The sequence below is a fragment of the Bidens hawaiensis genome, unplaced genomic scaffold (assembly GCF_021521415.1).
Source record: "Bidens hawaiensis isolate Kalapana, Puna unplaced genomic scaffold, B.hawaiensis_p1.1 tig00059090_1, whole genome shotgun sequence".
Lineage (NCBI taxonomy): Eukaryota > Viridiplantae > Streptophyta > Magnoliopsida > Asterales > Asteraceae > Bidens > Bidens hawaiensis.
In genome coordinates, this window is record NW_027500655.1 from 28,384 (window position 1) to 46,476 (window position 18,093).

Genomic DNA, 18,093 nt, shown 5'->3' on the forward strand with positions numbered 1-18,093 from the left:
ACCATTTATATCGAACTGTATCTATAAATCTCGAGATAATTTGATTCTGTGGGGTATCGACCTCAAAGAAAGAACCAACCAAAATTCTAGGAAATTAAAAGAGAAATTTCTGTTTGGAGCTTAAGTCTTTATTTTCTTTTCGAGATCTAAGTGAGTTTATGAACCTAATAGCTACTATGCCTTATTAACAAATATTGATTTGGACCATGTGGCTTAACTAGTTTCTTGGTTATACGAGTTATCAATGGATTTTAACCTAGAGTGGAGCTTTGTTTGAAATTATGTTATTGACTATCACCTCTTCGCGTGTTTATATGTTTACTACCTTCATTTTCATTATACATGAACAGCTCATTTCTTTGCCGGTAATAGCCAGTAGTTGGTGATGATGTGAACACAAAGATACGAATGCCTCCTTGATTTTAAAAACCGCGCCTTGACACAAGGCGCAATTTAAGACCAATCTTCACTTTTTACTATATAAATTTTACTATAAGACGTGCACCTCTTGTACACCGGGAGTTTTTATGCATTTGGATTTTTACAAGAAGCGTTTTATATTTATGTAATTATTTATATACTAAATCATATAAGTAGCACTTATTTATAGCAAAATTATGGTAAATCCTAATAGTTATCTAAGAACATTGCGCCCCAAGTATGAAAAGTTTGCCTTTTGCCTCTCGCTTTTTAATACCCAGAAAAGCCCTTCACTTAAGAGTGTTTGATAATTTCGTTGTTATTTAAAGAAAGCACCCTGCTTGCGGTGCACGCATATAATGTATATATGTGTGAACCCTCGGGTAGGCAAAAGTGAAATTCAATAATTTTGACATTATTTTACGAATCTCGTGAAACTAACGTTAAGAGTGACGAAATGTTAATAAGGCATCATGTGATGGCGTTGATAGCCGAAAGATAAGGGTGCATGAACCAATCGGTCGGTGTCCCGATAATTGAGTGTTATGTGCATTATGCCGAAGACTTGATGCAAAACTACTATTGAGCTAGGGGTCTCACCGGAAGCAGCCTCTCCATTCCTACGGGGTAAAGGTAAGATTGTCTACATCTTACCCTCTTCAGACCCTACTATAGCTTTGCTATTGGTGGGATATACTGAGTACGACGACAATGATGATGTTTAAAGAAGGCCAGAAGGGTAAGACAAATCAATTTGGAAAGACTAACGTAAGAAAACTGTATAGGTGAAATTAGCAATATTAACTGTATTGAAAATTTCTGAAATTGCAGGCTAAAAACAAGGGAATAAAAAAATAATAAATAATCAAAAAGCCAACAATCAAAATAACATAAAATCATCTAGACATTCCAAAACCTATACAACTTTCATTATTTCATCCACGAACAACATACATTACCAAACATATAACACTTCCATTAGAGTTCATAGTTTCAACATAACAAAAGTAACATAAACAAGTCTCAGAAACATACCATAACCAAACCCGACTCAGAACTTATCCACCGTAATACCATCCCTGCAAACGTCATACGCCTGTCTACTCCTCGACTTCTTCAAACCAGCAGTGAAATGCAACTTGGACCCTTCAGAAGTGATGCAAGTTACTTTAACCCAAATCATGACTTTTGTTTTTAGTCCTTCAATATCGGTTAGCTTTCCTTTTTCAAGGTAACCGGTTACACTGGTTGCGAACCTTAAAACTGATGAGTCTCTGTAACCGACTTCACAGATTGTGGGTATGAAGACGGTTAACTTTTTGGTTTGTTCATCAAACTCGTAGTTTGTGGCATCGCGAGGGAATATACCCACCGGCAAGTCGTGTTCCTTGAGGAGTTCGCTCAGTGGTTTTTGCATTTTTCCTGTAAATGTAAAATTACAAAAATAGCGTTGTTCATAGAACTAATTTGGGTTGAACCGTTGAACTCAAACACGACCCGTATACTTAAAAGCATGCAAGCTGAACATGATCCGTTGAACCATTCATCTATGCAGTCGATATCACCGATATATCATTGATATATCGCTTATCGGTCCCTTGGTGAAATATCAGTCAAAATATCGGTACCAATAATATCAGCGATATTGACCGATTTTGAACTAATATTTGAGCGATATATCACCGATATTCTCGATATCAGAGTAAAGTCTTGGTTATCAACTTTTAGTGTTCAATGTTAGTGTTTTAAGTCTTAATCAATTCTTACTTGCTACAATTGTTAGTGCGTTGCAAGTTGCAAAAGGTTAATTTGTTAATGGTAGAAGACTATACTGAATTATTAGTGTTAAATTGCTATATATATTAATTTTACATGATATTAAAATTACCGATATCCCAACGATATCTCACTGCGATAACCGATATCTCAGATATCAGTCCTTGACAGACATCCCATATTTTTCCACATTAACTGCTTAGCCATTTATATAAACGAGTTAAACGGGCTGATGTGTTAGCGGGTTGTAATCAAGTTGTAAATATGCTAAACTGGTTAAAGGGTCGTAAAAAATAAATTTAACGGCTGTAATCAGGTTGACAGAACAGCCTACATAATTAAAAGGACCGTAAACGGGTTGACGAGTCAGCATGTTTTATTAAATGGGTTAAACAAGTCAACCAAAAGATGCCCCGTTTAACCATATGGGTTTGATATGTAGCATTTTACCGGTTTGACCGATTATTTAATGCTATAGAAAAACATAAAAAGCATTTAGTACCCGAGTCAAAACATTTAATCAAACGGGTTAAACAATGGCAATTCATACCCTCCGGCCCAAAATAATTGCCAGTAAAGAAAAAGACACTTTAAGCAGACTGAAAATTTTACCCTTATTAAACGCTTTCTATGTTTTTTATAGTAGCTTTTTAGAAGGGTTTACTTATGTTAAGCCCACAGAGCAAGTTAAGTTTTAGAGTTTCTGATTTTTTTTCCTATATATAAGATTCTCTATTATATTAAATCAATTCAATATTATATTATTAAAATAGTAAAGCCAGCACTCATTTTGGGACGAGGGGAGCATTATAATTTTGACGAACGATTAGTCACTGCTTACAAAATTTTTACGTTCCTATCATTTATAGCCCTAACTTAACAAAACATCTTAATGAAATCACATTATGAAACAAGCTTCAAGAACTAATGTATATAATAAAACACAGATAGTTACCATGCAAAATTATATATTTCCCAAAGCAAATTGTGCATTCAACTTGAAATGAGTTACTATAAAAAGAATAAACATAGAAAAGCGAACCTTTCATTTTGTTGACGAACCATGTTGCTCCACCCGATATACTACTTTGCAAACTCTAAAAAACAGAAACACAAACCAGAATCAATAACCAACTAATTATTATTATTATTATTATTATTATTATTATTATTATTATTACTATTATTATTATTATTATTATTCATCCAGTTTTCTGTTATCCATGAAGTTAACAACCAAATCTGCTTTATTTACAAACCAAAATGACAAACATCAGACAATCAAAAGAAACATGATCTTAATCCTCATGCTTTGCAACATATATATAAATCAAGCAAGTGTTATGTAAATCTTTGTTTCCGTCTATAAAGATCTATGCAGTTAAATGTGGAAAGGATATCGGTCAACGATGGCTATTTGAGATATCAGTCATCTCGGTGGGATATGGTTCATTACGCAGAATTTATATATATAGCAATCTAAGACCAGCAATTGAGTATACTCTCCTACTACCATTAACAACTTAAACTTGCAAAAACACTAACAATTGTGGCAAGTAGGAAGTAATTAAGACTTAAAAAACTAAAAAATGAGAAATTAGACTTGATATCGGTGGGGGCATAGGAAACCGCTGTTGAAAACTTATGTTTCCGTCTCAATATAAGTTGATTCTGGTACACAATCCAAAGAACAACACAGCAAGACACACATAATAGTTGGTACGATTGCATAGGAAAAAAACCCCCAAAATTGAATTGATTTCATAAAAGGCTGTTGTTACCCGATTGATCAAAGAAAGATGTAACTATAACTAGAATATAAAGTCAAAGCATAGAGGCACAATTTAAGATTTGAAAGAATGAAAAGAGAGATGGTTACGTTGATATCATCGCCGACGGAGTTAAGTTCTTTGTTGGCTTTGTTACCGAGCCAGTAACTTCCCAACTTACCCATAAGCTGATCCATACTTATACTTTGCTTCTCAACAAGATCAATATCAATTGTTAGAATTCTGAAGATTGAAGTTGTCTTCTCTCTCAATATCCCTAATTTCCCTAGTTTCTAGAGAGAGAGACAAGGGTTGAATTGAATCGGTTGGGTTTTCTTTTCGGTGCTTTCTTTTCTTTCTTACATTTTGCACCCTTACATTTTATATTTATACATATGCATATACCTTTTCCTCTTACAATGCTGAATCTCAGCATTTTCCATTGGAAACGCGGGTTCCATTGCAATCAAGGCTTTAATTGTCACATCCCATTTAACAAATCTCATTTAACAAATCGTGGAAGTGTAAAACGGAATGTAAAAGACATCTTTGATATTAACCACATTGCTTATAAAGAACAATACAAACTAATTTACAATATTTTATATTGATCTAACTTTGTTTACAACTAAGCGAAACAAACTAAATCCAGCCCATTAAACGGCTTTACTTCTTACTAGCACACTTGCATCAATTAAGCGGCGATACAAACTAATTGTGTTTTGAATACACTCCAGCCATTTAGCGATGTTCACGGGATTAATTTGCTAATTTAAGGTTGTTATAATGTTATATGATTAATGATTTATGCATTATGTGGAAGTCTAAAGCCGTTATAAGAACAAATTTGTTAAAAACTGAGATTTGCGGCTTGAACTAAGGTCACCGGAATACTCACAACCATCGTCGGCGGCTGACTTGCCGGAAAACGGGGATTGGGGGTGGGTTACGTGCTGGGTAAAGTTATTTTATATATTTTAATATAATATTTTGAATATGTTACACTTTACACCCCTCATGTTTCTATTTGTTTTAAATCAGATTTTAAAGTATATTTACGTAATAAACCTTGAATTTTGAAATGTTTTGTAAATGAAATAAAACTAATGTACTTGAAAACTTTTCAAATTGTACCATAATTGTTTGCTAATTGTTTAAACATTAAAACCTGGAGTTTTGTTAATTGATCGAAATAATAGAAGACGAACGAACGATGAACTTCAATCGTCGGGATTATTTTATTAATGATAAATAATAAATAAAATACATCACGGGTTAATGAATAGAAATTTAAATCCAAATACCAATAAAAATTGACGAATATCAAAGATTAGGCCGCGGTTCAAATTTTGGTAAATTAACTTTCAACTGTTAATCGTTTTCTATAATTAGAGTGTCTGTAGACGCGTTTTCTTTGTGGCCTTGGTGTTTCCATAGGTGATTTAGGCACCTCATCTTCCTGAACTACCTTTTTGGGTATCTTTCTGGGTTTGGCTTTGAAGTTTTCTTTAATTGTTTGTTTGTTGTGGTAGATGCGCGTTTCAATGTGCTAGGTTGAGTACTTTGATCATCATGAGCAGTGGGCTCTGAATCTGTAGCTGTTGCTACCGAAGCGTTAGCAGTTTGGGCATGTTCTTCCTCTTTAACTATGGTTGAAGATTTGGAATCCTTCATTCTTGCAAAGATCTCATTGTTCAGAGAGGCAGGGGAGGTAGGGGTGATACCAAGAACTTAAGGAAGAACTTAGGAACTCAAGCTAGAGAACTCAAGAACACTCAAGAACTCAAGAGAGAACTAGAGAAGATATAAGAAAGATGTTTTTATTTCTTTCAAGGGATGGTTTACAAGTGAGGGGAAACCTTCCTTTTATAGGCAAGGAAATGCTACCTAACCTCATAAAAAGACACAAGGTCCATACCTATTGATTAAGGGCCATACTTTATGACATAAGCCTGACATCATTTTCTTTATACATGAACTAATCCTAACTAACCACTTTAGGAGTGATTAGGCTTAAAACTCACACATAATACATAATTAAGAAAATATTATTCAAGACACACGATTATTATTGACTTCTTCCATGGATTAAAACTACTTTGATCATTATTTTCCAGTTGGATCTTTTGTGCTGTTATTTTGAGGCCCTGGCAAGAGGTTTTGTGCCAGGAGTGTTTCTATAAATACTCTTGGGAGGGGTCCAGAAGCTCACTGAAACTTGAGGGGTATCTGCTTCGGTATCTATTTCTTGTAGTTCTTTCTCACTTGAATTTTTTGGGATTTCATTTAAGTCTATCATCCAACAATCTCCATATCTTTTATTTGAAATTCCTTTAAAAACTTGTGCTTCAAAATGGTAATTGATTGCCTTTTCCCAGTCTCGTACCCACGGATGATTTTCTGCATAAAACTTTTCCTTTCAGGACAGAAGCATGTAGCTTGTTGGGATCAACATTGTTTGCTAAGGCCATTTCTTTTCGAATTTGCAACCAAGACTCGTAAAAATTTGCTTTGAAGAACCAACTTGTTGGATTCAAGTTTGACCAAGAGTGGATGAATGTGGTTGGGACTCTGTAGGCTCTTTCTTGACTTGTATGTGGATTAGGTTTTTTGAAGCGGGCGATTAGATATTTTTTTGGTGAGGAACCAATAATTTGTATCCATTTTTCAGTAAGGAGGAACCTTTCTAACATTTTTTGAGTATACTTTGTTCTTCAGGTAACTCACCTAATTCAAGGAAGTACGTGGCTAGCTTCGCGGTATTGAAAGAGACAGCTATAGTGAATGCTTCGAACAAGCACTAGAAAAAACACAACATTTCTTTCGTCAAGGTAGATGGATTGCTTATATGGAAGACATGAAGAAAAGGGAAATCTGGGTGAAACCTGCCCCCTTTTGAGAACTTTCTCTCCTTTTCCAGAATGATTGACATTAAATTTTTGTAGTTGAGGCTGGATGTTTCAACCAGGTTGTGGGTATTAGCAACCTCAATAACTTCATTTGGAAGGGGTGTTGGATTTGGATTTGAGGGTTGGCCGAGGGATTTGGGAGTTTTTAGATGAGCCATTGTGAAAATTGTGTGTAAGACTTGGTGATGCCTAACCATGTTGGACTCTTGGTATTTATTGGCCTTTGGTGTTGACAGAAAATCCGCAAGGATATTATTCTTCCTTTTAATGTGCTTAACAGTGAAAGAATATTGTGAGAACCAATTCGCCCATTTCAGCAACTGTGCCTTTGGGAGAGCTTTTTTCTTAAACTATAGCATTTTGGGAAATGATGACATGTACATTTCAATGAAAAAGCTGTGACTGATAAGATGGAACTGGAATTTTTCGATTCCTCTTTTGACCGCCAATATTTCTTTGTAAGTGGAGTGATAGTGCTTTTCTGACACATTAAACGTGCCGCTTTTGTATCCAGATATCGACCTGACACCTTTTGTCGTCTTTTGCCATTAGGACTGCTGCCTAGTATTCATCACTAGCGTATGTCTGAAGGACCCTTTTGTCAGTTGGCGTGGGAATCTTTAAAGGTGGCATCACATCTGCCAGCTTTTTTATCTCTTTGACAGACTGAGTTTGCTTTTCAGTCCATAGTGGGGGATTCTTTTTTAAAATGGGGAACAGGTGAACTGTTTGACTTAACATCTTTGGTAAAGATTCTGCCATGTAATTGACTAGACCAAGAAACTGTTGGATTTCTTTTTGTGACGTCATTTTGTCAGGAAAACGTCTAAGTTCTTGGGCTATGTGTGGCTGGTGTTTGAACTTCCCGTCGGCAATTTTCATTCCAAGGAAATCGATTTCCTTGACACCAATTTCCATTTTCTTTTCAGACAGCATTATCCCATATTGTTGGACAATTGAGTGGAATTTTTTGAGTAATTCTATATGGGACTCTTCATCTTTGGAGAACAATAATATATCATCAATGTATACTAGCGCATTGGTTAAGTTAGGCTCAAATATTTTCACCATTGCTTTCTGAAAGGTGGACGGTGCAATCTTCAACCCGAAAGGCATCACATCCCACTGGTAGTGATAATTTGGAATGCAAAATGCTATCTTCGGCCTATCATCTGGTTTGATTCCCAGCTGCCAGAAACTAGCATTGAGATCAAATTTTGACAATACTTTTGTGTATATCAATGACTGGAACATGGATTTTTTTATGAGGAAGTGGAAACTTATCATCTGCTAAGAAATGATTTAAAGGCTGGTAATTGGTAACTAGCCTTAGTTTTCCACGAACTTGTTCACTTCGTTTGTTAACATAGAATGCTTCACAAGCCCACTGGGATTTTGTAGTTTTGATTAAACCTTGTTTGGCCAATTCTGAGCATTCTTCTGTTGCAGGTTTGTAATGGTCTAGGTTCATACCCGGATGGCTTGCCTTTGGTGGGTTGATGTCTTCATTCTGCTTGAATGGTAAGGACACCCAAAATGAAGGATTAAGCCATAAAGGTGAGATGTGTTTGGTCAGAAACTCGATATGGTTCGAGGCACAAGAGGTCTTGATAATTTGGCTTCTAAGTGCTTCTATGGGGTGAGGTGAAGGTGTACTCATGTGAAGATGATGAAGGTTATATTATTATTATTATTTAATAATAATAAAAAAAAGAAATATGTATTTTTCGTTTACTATTATCTCACGGCATATAAACAAGATCAAAAATTTGTCTTGTGGTTTGGGCCAATGATGGTGATTTATCAGGGCTCCAAGATTCTGATTTTTCTTTGGGCTCAAGACTTCTTCTTCGTTAAGGTTTTAATTGGGAACCGACATCAAAAAGAAAAGATATATATGAAGAATAAACCATTGTTCCATTAGTTCTGCCGAAACACAAGAAAGAAAGAAATAATAGAGAATCTGTTGGGGTATTCCTTTCTCTGACAACAGAGGAAGAAGACAAAGAAGTTTGGTGTTCTTTTTTTCTTTCCTTTTGGCGTTTTGGTGAAGACAAGAGACGTTCCAGAGATCGATTTATTCTCTCGTTGGTGATACCTCTTACTCGTTTACTCTTTTGTATTTGGTTCCATATACTTGAAGTTGGTTTGTACCAAGTATATGATGATTTGTGTATGCCTCTAGTTTTACCTAGATAAGACTTTGTATTGCTATTATTGGTGATAGTGGATTTGAAGCGGCTCTAGTAGTCCCGTGGTTTTTACTCTCGCCTTGAGAGGTTTTCCACGCTAAAATTTTTGTGTCCTTGTTAGTTTTAATTACCCTATTTGTTTGCGTCCTCATTGGTTCATTCGGGTCGGGAAAAATGTTTAGCCAAACGAAGATTAATTCCGCAACTTTTTTTGTTTACCGTTCGTGGCTAGGTGGTCGTTTTTCCCAACAGAGTGGTATCAGAGCTTCGGCTCTTGTTCTTGGGTTAAGACTTGTTTGAACGATGGAAGCTAATACAAGTAGGATGGTGAATTTGAATGGTTCTAATTATCATGTTTGGAAAGGCAATATGGAAGACCTTCTTTATGTGAAGGATTATTATTTGCCTGTGTTCACTACCGATAAACCTGAAGATAAAACTGTTGAAGAGTGGAATATTTTGCATAGAAAGGTTTGTGGGTATATTCGGGAATATTTTGCATAGAAAGGTTTGTGGGTATATTCGACAGTGGGTTGATAATAATGTTTTGAACCATATTAGTGGGGAGATTCATGCTCGTACTTTATGGATCAAGCTTGAAGAGTTGTATGCTTGGAAGACCGGGAATAATAAGTTGTTCTTGATAAAACCGTTGATAAACTTGAAGTACCGTGATGGTACGCCTGTTACTGGTCATTTGAATGCTTTTCAAGGTGTTATTAATCAGCTTGCAGGTATGGGTATTAAGTTTGAAGACGAGATACAAGGTTTATGGCTTCTTGGTACGTTACCGGATTCTTGGGAGACTTTTAGGACATCGTTGTCCAACTCCGCAGCAAACGGTATTATTACTATGGAATTGGCTAAAGGTAGTATTATAAATGAAGAGATGAGAAGAAAGTCACAAGGTTCCTCTTCACATTCAGATGCCTTAGTTACCGAGAGTAGGGGGAGAAGCCATAGTAGAGCTCCAAGTAATAGAGCAAAGCACCGCAGTAAGTCCAAAGGAAAGTTTGAAGAATTTGAGTGCTATCATTGTGGTAGAAAAGGGCACACGATAAAATATTGCAGACAATTGAAAAAGGAGAACACAAAGGCTAATTACAACAATAAAAAGAATAACCACAAGAAAGACGACGGTGTGAAGGTACTTCTGAAACTAACACTGCTACCGAAGAGTTTCATATTTGTTGTGATTATGATAGGGTGAACATTACACGTGATGATTCGAGTTGGGTTGTTGACAGTGGTGCTACTTGTCATGTGACATCACAAAGGGATTTTTATTCGTCTTATACTCCTGGTGATTTTAGGAATATCAATATGGGTAATAATGGGCTATCAAAGATCCTTGGTGTTGGGGATGTTTGCTTCAAGTTTGATACTGGGATGGAGTTGGTTTTACACAATGTAAAACATGTTCCGGATATTAGCCTTAATTTGATCTCCGCGGGCACATTAGATGATGGTTTCCACAGTACCTTTGGTGGTGGAATTTGGAAACTCACTCGTGGTTCGTTGATTGTGGCAAGAGGTGAAAGAACTTCAAAGTTATACATGGCACATCCAAAGATTTCCAGGAACTCAGTTCATTCGTTAACGAGTTCTGATGTAACCGATATGTGGCATAAGAGACTTGCTCATATGAGTGAAAAAAGGATGTCTATTTTATTGAAGAAAGATGCCTTGTCCGGTATGAAAGATGTTCATTTAAAGAAGTGTTCTCATTGTATGAATGGTAAGCAAAAGAGAGTTTCTTTTCATAGTCATCCACCTCACAGAAAAGAAAGTATACTCGACTTGGTGCATTCAGATGTATGTGGTCCTATGAAGACTAGAACACTTGGGGGCTGCATATATTTTGTCACATTTATTGATGATCATTCGAGGAAGGTATGGGTTTATACTTTAAAGTCTAAAGATCAGGTATTTGATGTGTTTAAGCAGTTTCATGCCTTAGTTGAAAGACAAACTGGGAAGAAGCTCAAGTGTATTCGAACAGACAATGGAGGTGAATATAATGGTCTTTTTAATGCTTATTGTAGAGAGAAAGGTATTCGACACCAAAGACCACCTCCAAAGACACCACAGTAGAATGGTTTAGCAGAACGGATGAACAGAACGTTGGTTGAAAGGTTTAAGTGTTTGCTCTCACATGCAGGGTTGCCAAATTCGTTTTGTTTTGAAGCTTTAAATATAGCAGTACATGTTATTAATCTTACTCCTTGTATTCCTTTGTTCCAGACAGGGTTTGGAGTGACAAAGATGTTTCATATCGTCATTTGCGGGTCTTTGGATGTAAAGCATTTATGCATATTCCCAAAGATGAATGATCAAAGTTTGATGTGAAGTCCAGACAATGCATATTCCTTGGTTATGGGCAAGATGAGTTTGGATACAGGCTATATGATCCGGTTTCAAAGAAGCTTGTAAGGAGTTGTGATGTTGTGTTTGTGGAAGATCAGAGTTTGAAAGATATTGAGAAAAGTTCCTCAGTACACTGATGATCTTATTGATTTGGATCCTGTTCCTACTCAGCATACTGAGTCACATCACGAAGATGATATTCAGAATGACGAACAAGATGGTACCGATAATGTTGATAATCAAGAGCAGGCAGAGTTGGATGAGGATATTCATCCCGAGTTACCAGTAGATATGCCTGCATTTGTCCCACTCTGGCGGTCTTCGAGAGACCGTCAACCTTCTACTCACTATTCTACCGGTGAGTACGTCTTACTCACTGACGGGGGAGAGCCCGGGTATTATAAAGAGGCCATGGAAGATAAGCATAAAAGATAGTGGTTTGAAGCCATGCAAGATGAGATGGATTCCTTGTATGAGAACAATACCTTTGAGTTGGTGAAGTTGCCTAAAGGCAAAAGAGCTTTGAAGAACAAATGGGTCTACAAATTGAAGACCGAAGAACATACCTCACGGCCTAGGTACAAGGAAAGACTGGTGGTCAAAGGGTTTAGTCAAAGAAAAGGTATTGATTTTGATGAGATTTTTTCTCCAGTTGTGAAGATGAGTTCCATTAGGGTGATTCTTGGTTTAGCTGCTAGTCTTGATCTTGAGATTGAGCAAATGGATGTCAAGACAGCATTCCTTCATGGTGATCTGGATAAAGAAATCTATATGGAGCAACCTGAAGGTTTACAGGTTAAGGGTAAAGAAGATTATGTTTGTAAACTTCAGAAAAGTCTTTTATGGGTTGAAGTAAGCACCGCGACAATGGTACAAGAAATTTGAGTCAGTTATGGGGAAGCAAAGCTACCGAAAGACTGCGTCTGATCACTGTGTTTTCTTTAAGAGGTTTGGTGATGATGATTTCATTATATTATTGCTTTATGTTGATGATATGTTGATTGTTGGCAAGAATGTAGAAAGAATTGTTCAGTTGATGAAAGAGTTAAGCAAGCCGTTTTCTATGAAAGACTTGGGGTCAGCTAAGAATATTCTTGGCATTCGGATTACTAGAGATAGAGTTTCAAAGAAGTTGCACATGTCACAAGAGCAATACATTGAAAAGGTTCTTAGAAGATTCAAGATGTCTAAAGTTAATGTGGTTAGTACACCTCTTACTCCCAATTTTAAATTAACTGAAAAAGATTGCCCTACTTCTGAAAAAGAGATTGAAGATATGGATGGTGTTCCATATGCATCAGCGGTTGGAAGCTTGATGTATGCAATGGTATGTACACGGCCTGATATTGCCCATGCAGTAGGTGTTGTTAGTCGGTTCTTGTTAAATCTGGGTAAGAAGCATTGGGAAGCAGTTAAGTGGATCCTTAGATATCTACGTGGTACTTCCAAATTGGGTATAACATTTGGAAATGGGGAGCCGATGCTTGTTGACTACACGAATTCTGATATGGTAGGAAATAAGGACAACATGAAATCCACGTCTGGATATTTGATGTTATTTACAGGGGGAGCCATGTCATGGCAGTCAAGACTGCAAAAGTGTGTTGCTTTGTCTACTACTGAGACAGAGTATATGGCAGCAATAGAAGCATGCAAAGAATTATTGTGGTTGAAAAGATTTATGCAAGAGCTTGGCTTTATGCAACAGCGCTACGTGGTCCTTTGTGATAATCAAAGTGTTTATTCACCTTGCTAAGAATTCTATGTATCATAGAAGAACAAAACATATTGAGGTGAGGTATCATTGGATTAGAGATGGTATTGAAGACAAGTTGTTTGAACTTGATAAAGTTCACACCGATGATAATTGTTCCGATATGTTGACCAAAGCTGTGGCAAGGGAGAAACCGAAGATATTTTGCTCGCTCGCCGGGGTGGTAAGTTCTTTCTCATAGACAAAAAGTGGGGAGGGGGGTTTGTTGGGGTATTTTTTTGCCCATGAGAAAGCCCAACAAATATTATCCTACATGGGTTATATTATTATTATTATTGTTATTATTATTATTTAATAATAAAAAAGAAAAAAAAAGAAATATGTATTTTTTGTTTACTATTATCTCACGGCATATAAACAAGACCAAAAATTGGTTTTGTGGTTTGGGTCAATGGTGGTGATTTATCATGGGCTCTAAGATTCTGATTTTTCTTTGGGCTCAAGACTTCTTCTTTGTTAAGGTTTTAATTGGGAACCGACATCACAAAGAAAAGATATATATATGAAGAACAAACTATTGTTCCATTAGTTCTGTCAAAACACAAGAAAGAAAGAAATAATAGAGAATCTATTGGGGTATTCCTTTCTCTAACAACAGAGGAAGAAGACAAAGAAGTTTGGTGTTCTTTTTTTCTTTCCTTTTGGCGTTTTGGTGAAGACAAGAGACGTTCCAGAGATCGATTTATTCTCTCGTTGGTGATACCTCTTACTCGTTTACTCTTTTGTATTTGGTTCCATATACTTGAAGTTGGTTTGTACCAAGTATATGATGATTTGTGTATGCCTCTAGTTTTACCTAGATAAGACTTTGTATTGCTATTATTGGTGATAGTGGATTTGAAGCGGCTCTAGTATTCCTGTGGTTTTTACTCTCGCCTTGAGAGGTTTTCCACGCTAAAATTTTTGTGTCCTTGTTAGTTTTAATTACCCTATTTGTTTGCGTCCTCATTGGTTCATTCGGGTCGGGAAAAAGGTTTAGCCAGACGAAGATTAATTCCGCAACTTTTTTGTTTACCGTTCGTGGCTAGGTGGTCGTTTTTCCCAACAATTACAAACTTTGTTTGCTGATATAGCTTTCACAGCTGATGATCGACCTTGAGGTAATCTAGAGCTTTTAGTTTTTCTTAATTGCTTTTCAGTCGTCCAATTTAACAGGATTGAAACCTCAAAAGTTGATTTAAGATTTTAATTTGGGGAAAAGATGCTCAAGATTTGTAAGAAAATGAACAATTAATTAAACAAGCATTTGCATTCACGTGTGTTTGTTTAAAAAGTGAACATCTTCGTGTTCGTTTACGGTTTGTGAAAAATCTAAACAAACGGTGATGTAAACGAACACAAATGAAAAAATATAAAACATTAAGTACATGATTAACATGATGGGTTCTTACTTAACATATTTATTTGTTTTAAAAATTTGCATGGGTAAATGGGTTAAATGAACATAAATAAACGAACACAAATGAACAAACATAAACAAACTTTCATAAACGTAAATGAACAAACTAAACACAGCGTTTATGTTTGTTCATTTAACTAAATGAACAAAAAATTTTATTCAAACTTGATACTCAATGGATAATAATTAAAAGGATGTAGATAAGATTAAATACCAAATGGGTTATATATATTTATTTTCTTTTTGACTATGCTTTAACCCATCAAAACTGTAGGTTCTGTAAATTGGTCACGGGCATTTCGTTCATTTTGAAGGTCAATTAATAAATATAGTATTCTCTTTAATCAATCGCGTAAGTTGTTTTAACACTGCATGTCATTGGTTGTTTGACCAGGGGCAGTTAGGAAATTTTTGTGCATCTATTTATAGATTGAAATTTGAATTTTTGGTGATCGGAGCTCGAGTATACATCAAATTTGTAACACCTCATCTTTATATGGTCTTGGAATAAAAGTTTTAGATATCTTTTTCTTGATGTACACCATGTGTTCAATGAAATATCATCGTTTTTGTATTCAGCTATGGTTTCACAACCCCCCCAACCCCCCCCCCCCCCCCCCCCGCGTTGCGGGGGGTCGAAATACTAGTTAGTTTTTAAAACAAAAATCATCATAATAACAAGCGTTTTTTTATATTTAATATGAGTATGACTTTATTATATAAAAATTTAAAAAAATTACGTCATTCTGTCTTTGTGTTTGTCATTGTGTCTTTTCTTCACTGTGTCTTTCTGTTTGTTATTGTATTTTTTTCGTCATTTTGTCTTTCAAATCATCGTTGTGTGTTTTTTAAATGCTAATAATACGGTTGTGTAATAATAATACGTAAATATAATGATAAAATAACAACAAATTATCTAATACATAAAACACAATGATGAATACATATTACACAATTACATGAAACGTAATACACAATGATGAATACATATAACACAATGATCTGAAACGTAAAACACAATGGTGAATACATATAACACATTGACCTGAAACGTAAAACACAATGGAAACTACATATTACACAATGACATGAACGTAATACACAATGACTAAAACACAATGATAAGTAGAAAGACAAATGATGAGCACAAAGACACAATGACAAATAAAAAGACGCAATGACGTAATCTTTGTTTTAATTGTTATCTTTAATATGAGTATCAATTGATAACACAATGACCAAAATCTATAACACAATGCATAGAAAAACCCAATTAAAAATCATATTGAACAACCAATAACACAATATAAAAAACCCACTAATTTTTTTTGTTTTTATATAACAATATGATACTCATATTAGAGATAAAAAAAACGCTTGTTATTATGGTGAATTTAAAAAAAAATAATGTTTCATGAAAAAGTTATGGACTTTTTAAAATGATGGGAAAATTGACACGTGCCTTGCATATGGAAATAGAAAGTCAACAAAAGCAGGTTATTACCTTTATTCCATTCTCATCAATTTATTTTCTTATATTAATTTTCACCATTCAAATATAAAATTAATGGATTAGATTCCTTCTCACATTTCTCATTTTTTTTTGTTGTACTTCGTATACTTTATGATATGGAAGGAATATCAACTAAAATAGCAGCCCATCATGACACTAGGTTTAGATCAATCGGCAGCACTATATGTGTATCTTTTGTAACCAAACAAGGATCATTATTTTTTGTAACTAAACTAGCAGGATCATGTAATGCCATGTATGCTTGAACACTAATTCACAAAACAAGAAGTATCTTACAACCTATGTCCGTGCTTCCGCTGCAAAGCACGGTACAAATACTAGTTGTTATACCCGGTGGAGTAAAACCCAGGCAATGATATACCCAAACTTTGTCGGTCCCGACTGTTGAGCCAGTAAGTCGACGCGAATTCAGTCGGTTTCTGTTAGATGCGTTATGATACTGGAACTTAAAACCAAAGATAAAATAAAAACATATAAAATTTGAGGTGGATCAATTGAGTGGTGTCAGCTGGAAAGACTCGGGTGCTGGGATGATCCGAGTATTGCCGGTTCCGGAAGTTGAGGCGGTGAGTCTACGCAGATTCGGCCGATTTCGATCACATTGGTTACGATACCGAAATTAGCACAAAATGCATCGAGTCTACGCGAATTTGTTCGGTTTCTATTATATTTGTAACAATACCAGAACTAAAATAAGAAAAAAAACGAAAAACAAAAAACAAAATTCAACTACTAATACGGTGTCGCCAAGTGGCGCTACCGGCACTTAGCGGCACCAAAGTTTGTAATTATATTATATAATAATTTGTATTTTATAAAGTATAGACTTAGAGCATTCTCATCCATGTATTATGTGAGGGGTGTTTTTATAATTTAAAGAGTGATTAAGGGTGTTGTGAGTGAAGAGTTTTTATATTTTTAGAAAAAGTAGTGATTTTTCTGTATATTTGAAAAGTTAATGTTCATCCCATATAATTTTTTAATATATTTTGAAAATGGTTGTGAGTGAAGAAAAGAGAAAAGATAATGATAAAAGGTATAAAAATTATTATTTAATTGAAATAGAGAGAGAAAATAAAGTAAGTTTTAGTGTAAGTTTTGGTTTGGAAATAAGGGGTGGGATGATAATGCTCTTATATATTTTATTTTTTATAGTAGTGAAAAGTATAAAATATAGATTGCTAAAAAAATAAACATACATGAAAATCCCATTGATTATTTTTTAATAAACCACCAGGTACACTAGTATACATGCGGGGATGTCATACCAAATAGGTACTTTGCCAAAACTTAATTCGCGGGTTTGAATCAGATATGGAACATGAAAATAATCGATGAAGCTGGGATTAACAATAGTCGTTTTTATTGTCATTGCTAACTTTCATGCACATAAAACAGATTTGCATAACTAATATTTTTTATTGAGTTATATTATATATCTAATAATTACCCATAGATGATAAGATTTTGTTCAAACGGTCCTAAACTTTTTGAGACTATAAATTTAAGGTAGATTGGAAATAAATAATTATAATTTTTGTGTATTGTCTGATAATAATTTCAACTTTAAAAATTACTATCATCGGTTTTAACTTTTAGTTATTTTTGTCTCAATGAACCTCTATTAAAAAAACGTTTAACGCCGTTATGTTTTTTCCCGAGTTTCAAACCGATGTTTTAGGGCTTTTGATCGGAAGAACGATACGATTCGACTGATGTAAAACTTATCTCGAAACGGTGATTCAAATGACTTGATTTTTGTTAAATGGAAATTCAAATACCCGAATTGAAACATTGTTTCGTCGCTTGGATAACGTTTCAAGACACGTTTAACATCGGTTGACTCGTATCGTTCTTTCGATCAAAAGCCCTAAAACATTGGGTTGAAACTCGGGAAAAAACATAACGACTTTAAATGTTTTTTAACAGAAATCCGTTGAGACAAAAATAGTT

At 35.1% G+C, this 18,093-nt stretch overlaps 1 protein-coding gene across 1 annotated transcript; it reads right to left on the reverse strand.

Moving 5' to 3' along the window:
• Positions 1-1,328: 1,328 nt before the first annotated feature.
• LOC143602536 (uncharacterized protein At5g01610-like) lies at positions 1,329-4,173 on the reverse strand. The gene is made up of 3 exons (XM_077079604.1): positions 4,076-4,173; positions 3,239-3,293; positions 1,329-1,842 (listed from the first exon to the last, which is right to left on the reverse strand). The coding sequence occupies exons 1-3, from the start codon at positions 4,160-4,162 to the stop codon at positions 1,472-1,474; spliced, it is 513 nt and encodes a 170-aa protein (XP_076935719.1). The 5' UTR covers positions 4,163-4,173; the 3' UTR covers positions 1,329-1,471.
• Between the last annotated feature and the right edge of the window lie 13,920 nt (positions 4,174-18,093).

What these genes read in the sequence shown, in the direction of transcription:
- LOC143602536 (XM_077079604.1), bottom strand. Translation starts at nt 4,162, where the DNA reads ATGGATCAGCTTATGGGTAAGTTGGGAAGTTACTGGCTCGGTAACAAA. An exon ending in CCGTCGGCGATGATATCAAC is followed by an intron (nt 3,294 to 4,075) that starts GTAACCATCTCT and finishes TCTGTTTTTTAG; the next exon opens with AGTTTGCAAAGTAGTATATC. An exon ending in GTTCGTCAACAAAATGAAAG is followed by an intron (nt 1,843 to 3,238) that starts GTTCGCTTTTCT and finishes TTACATTTACAG; the next exon opens with GAAAAATGCAAAAACCACTG.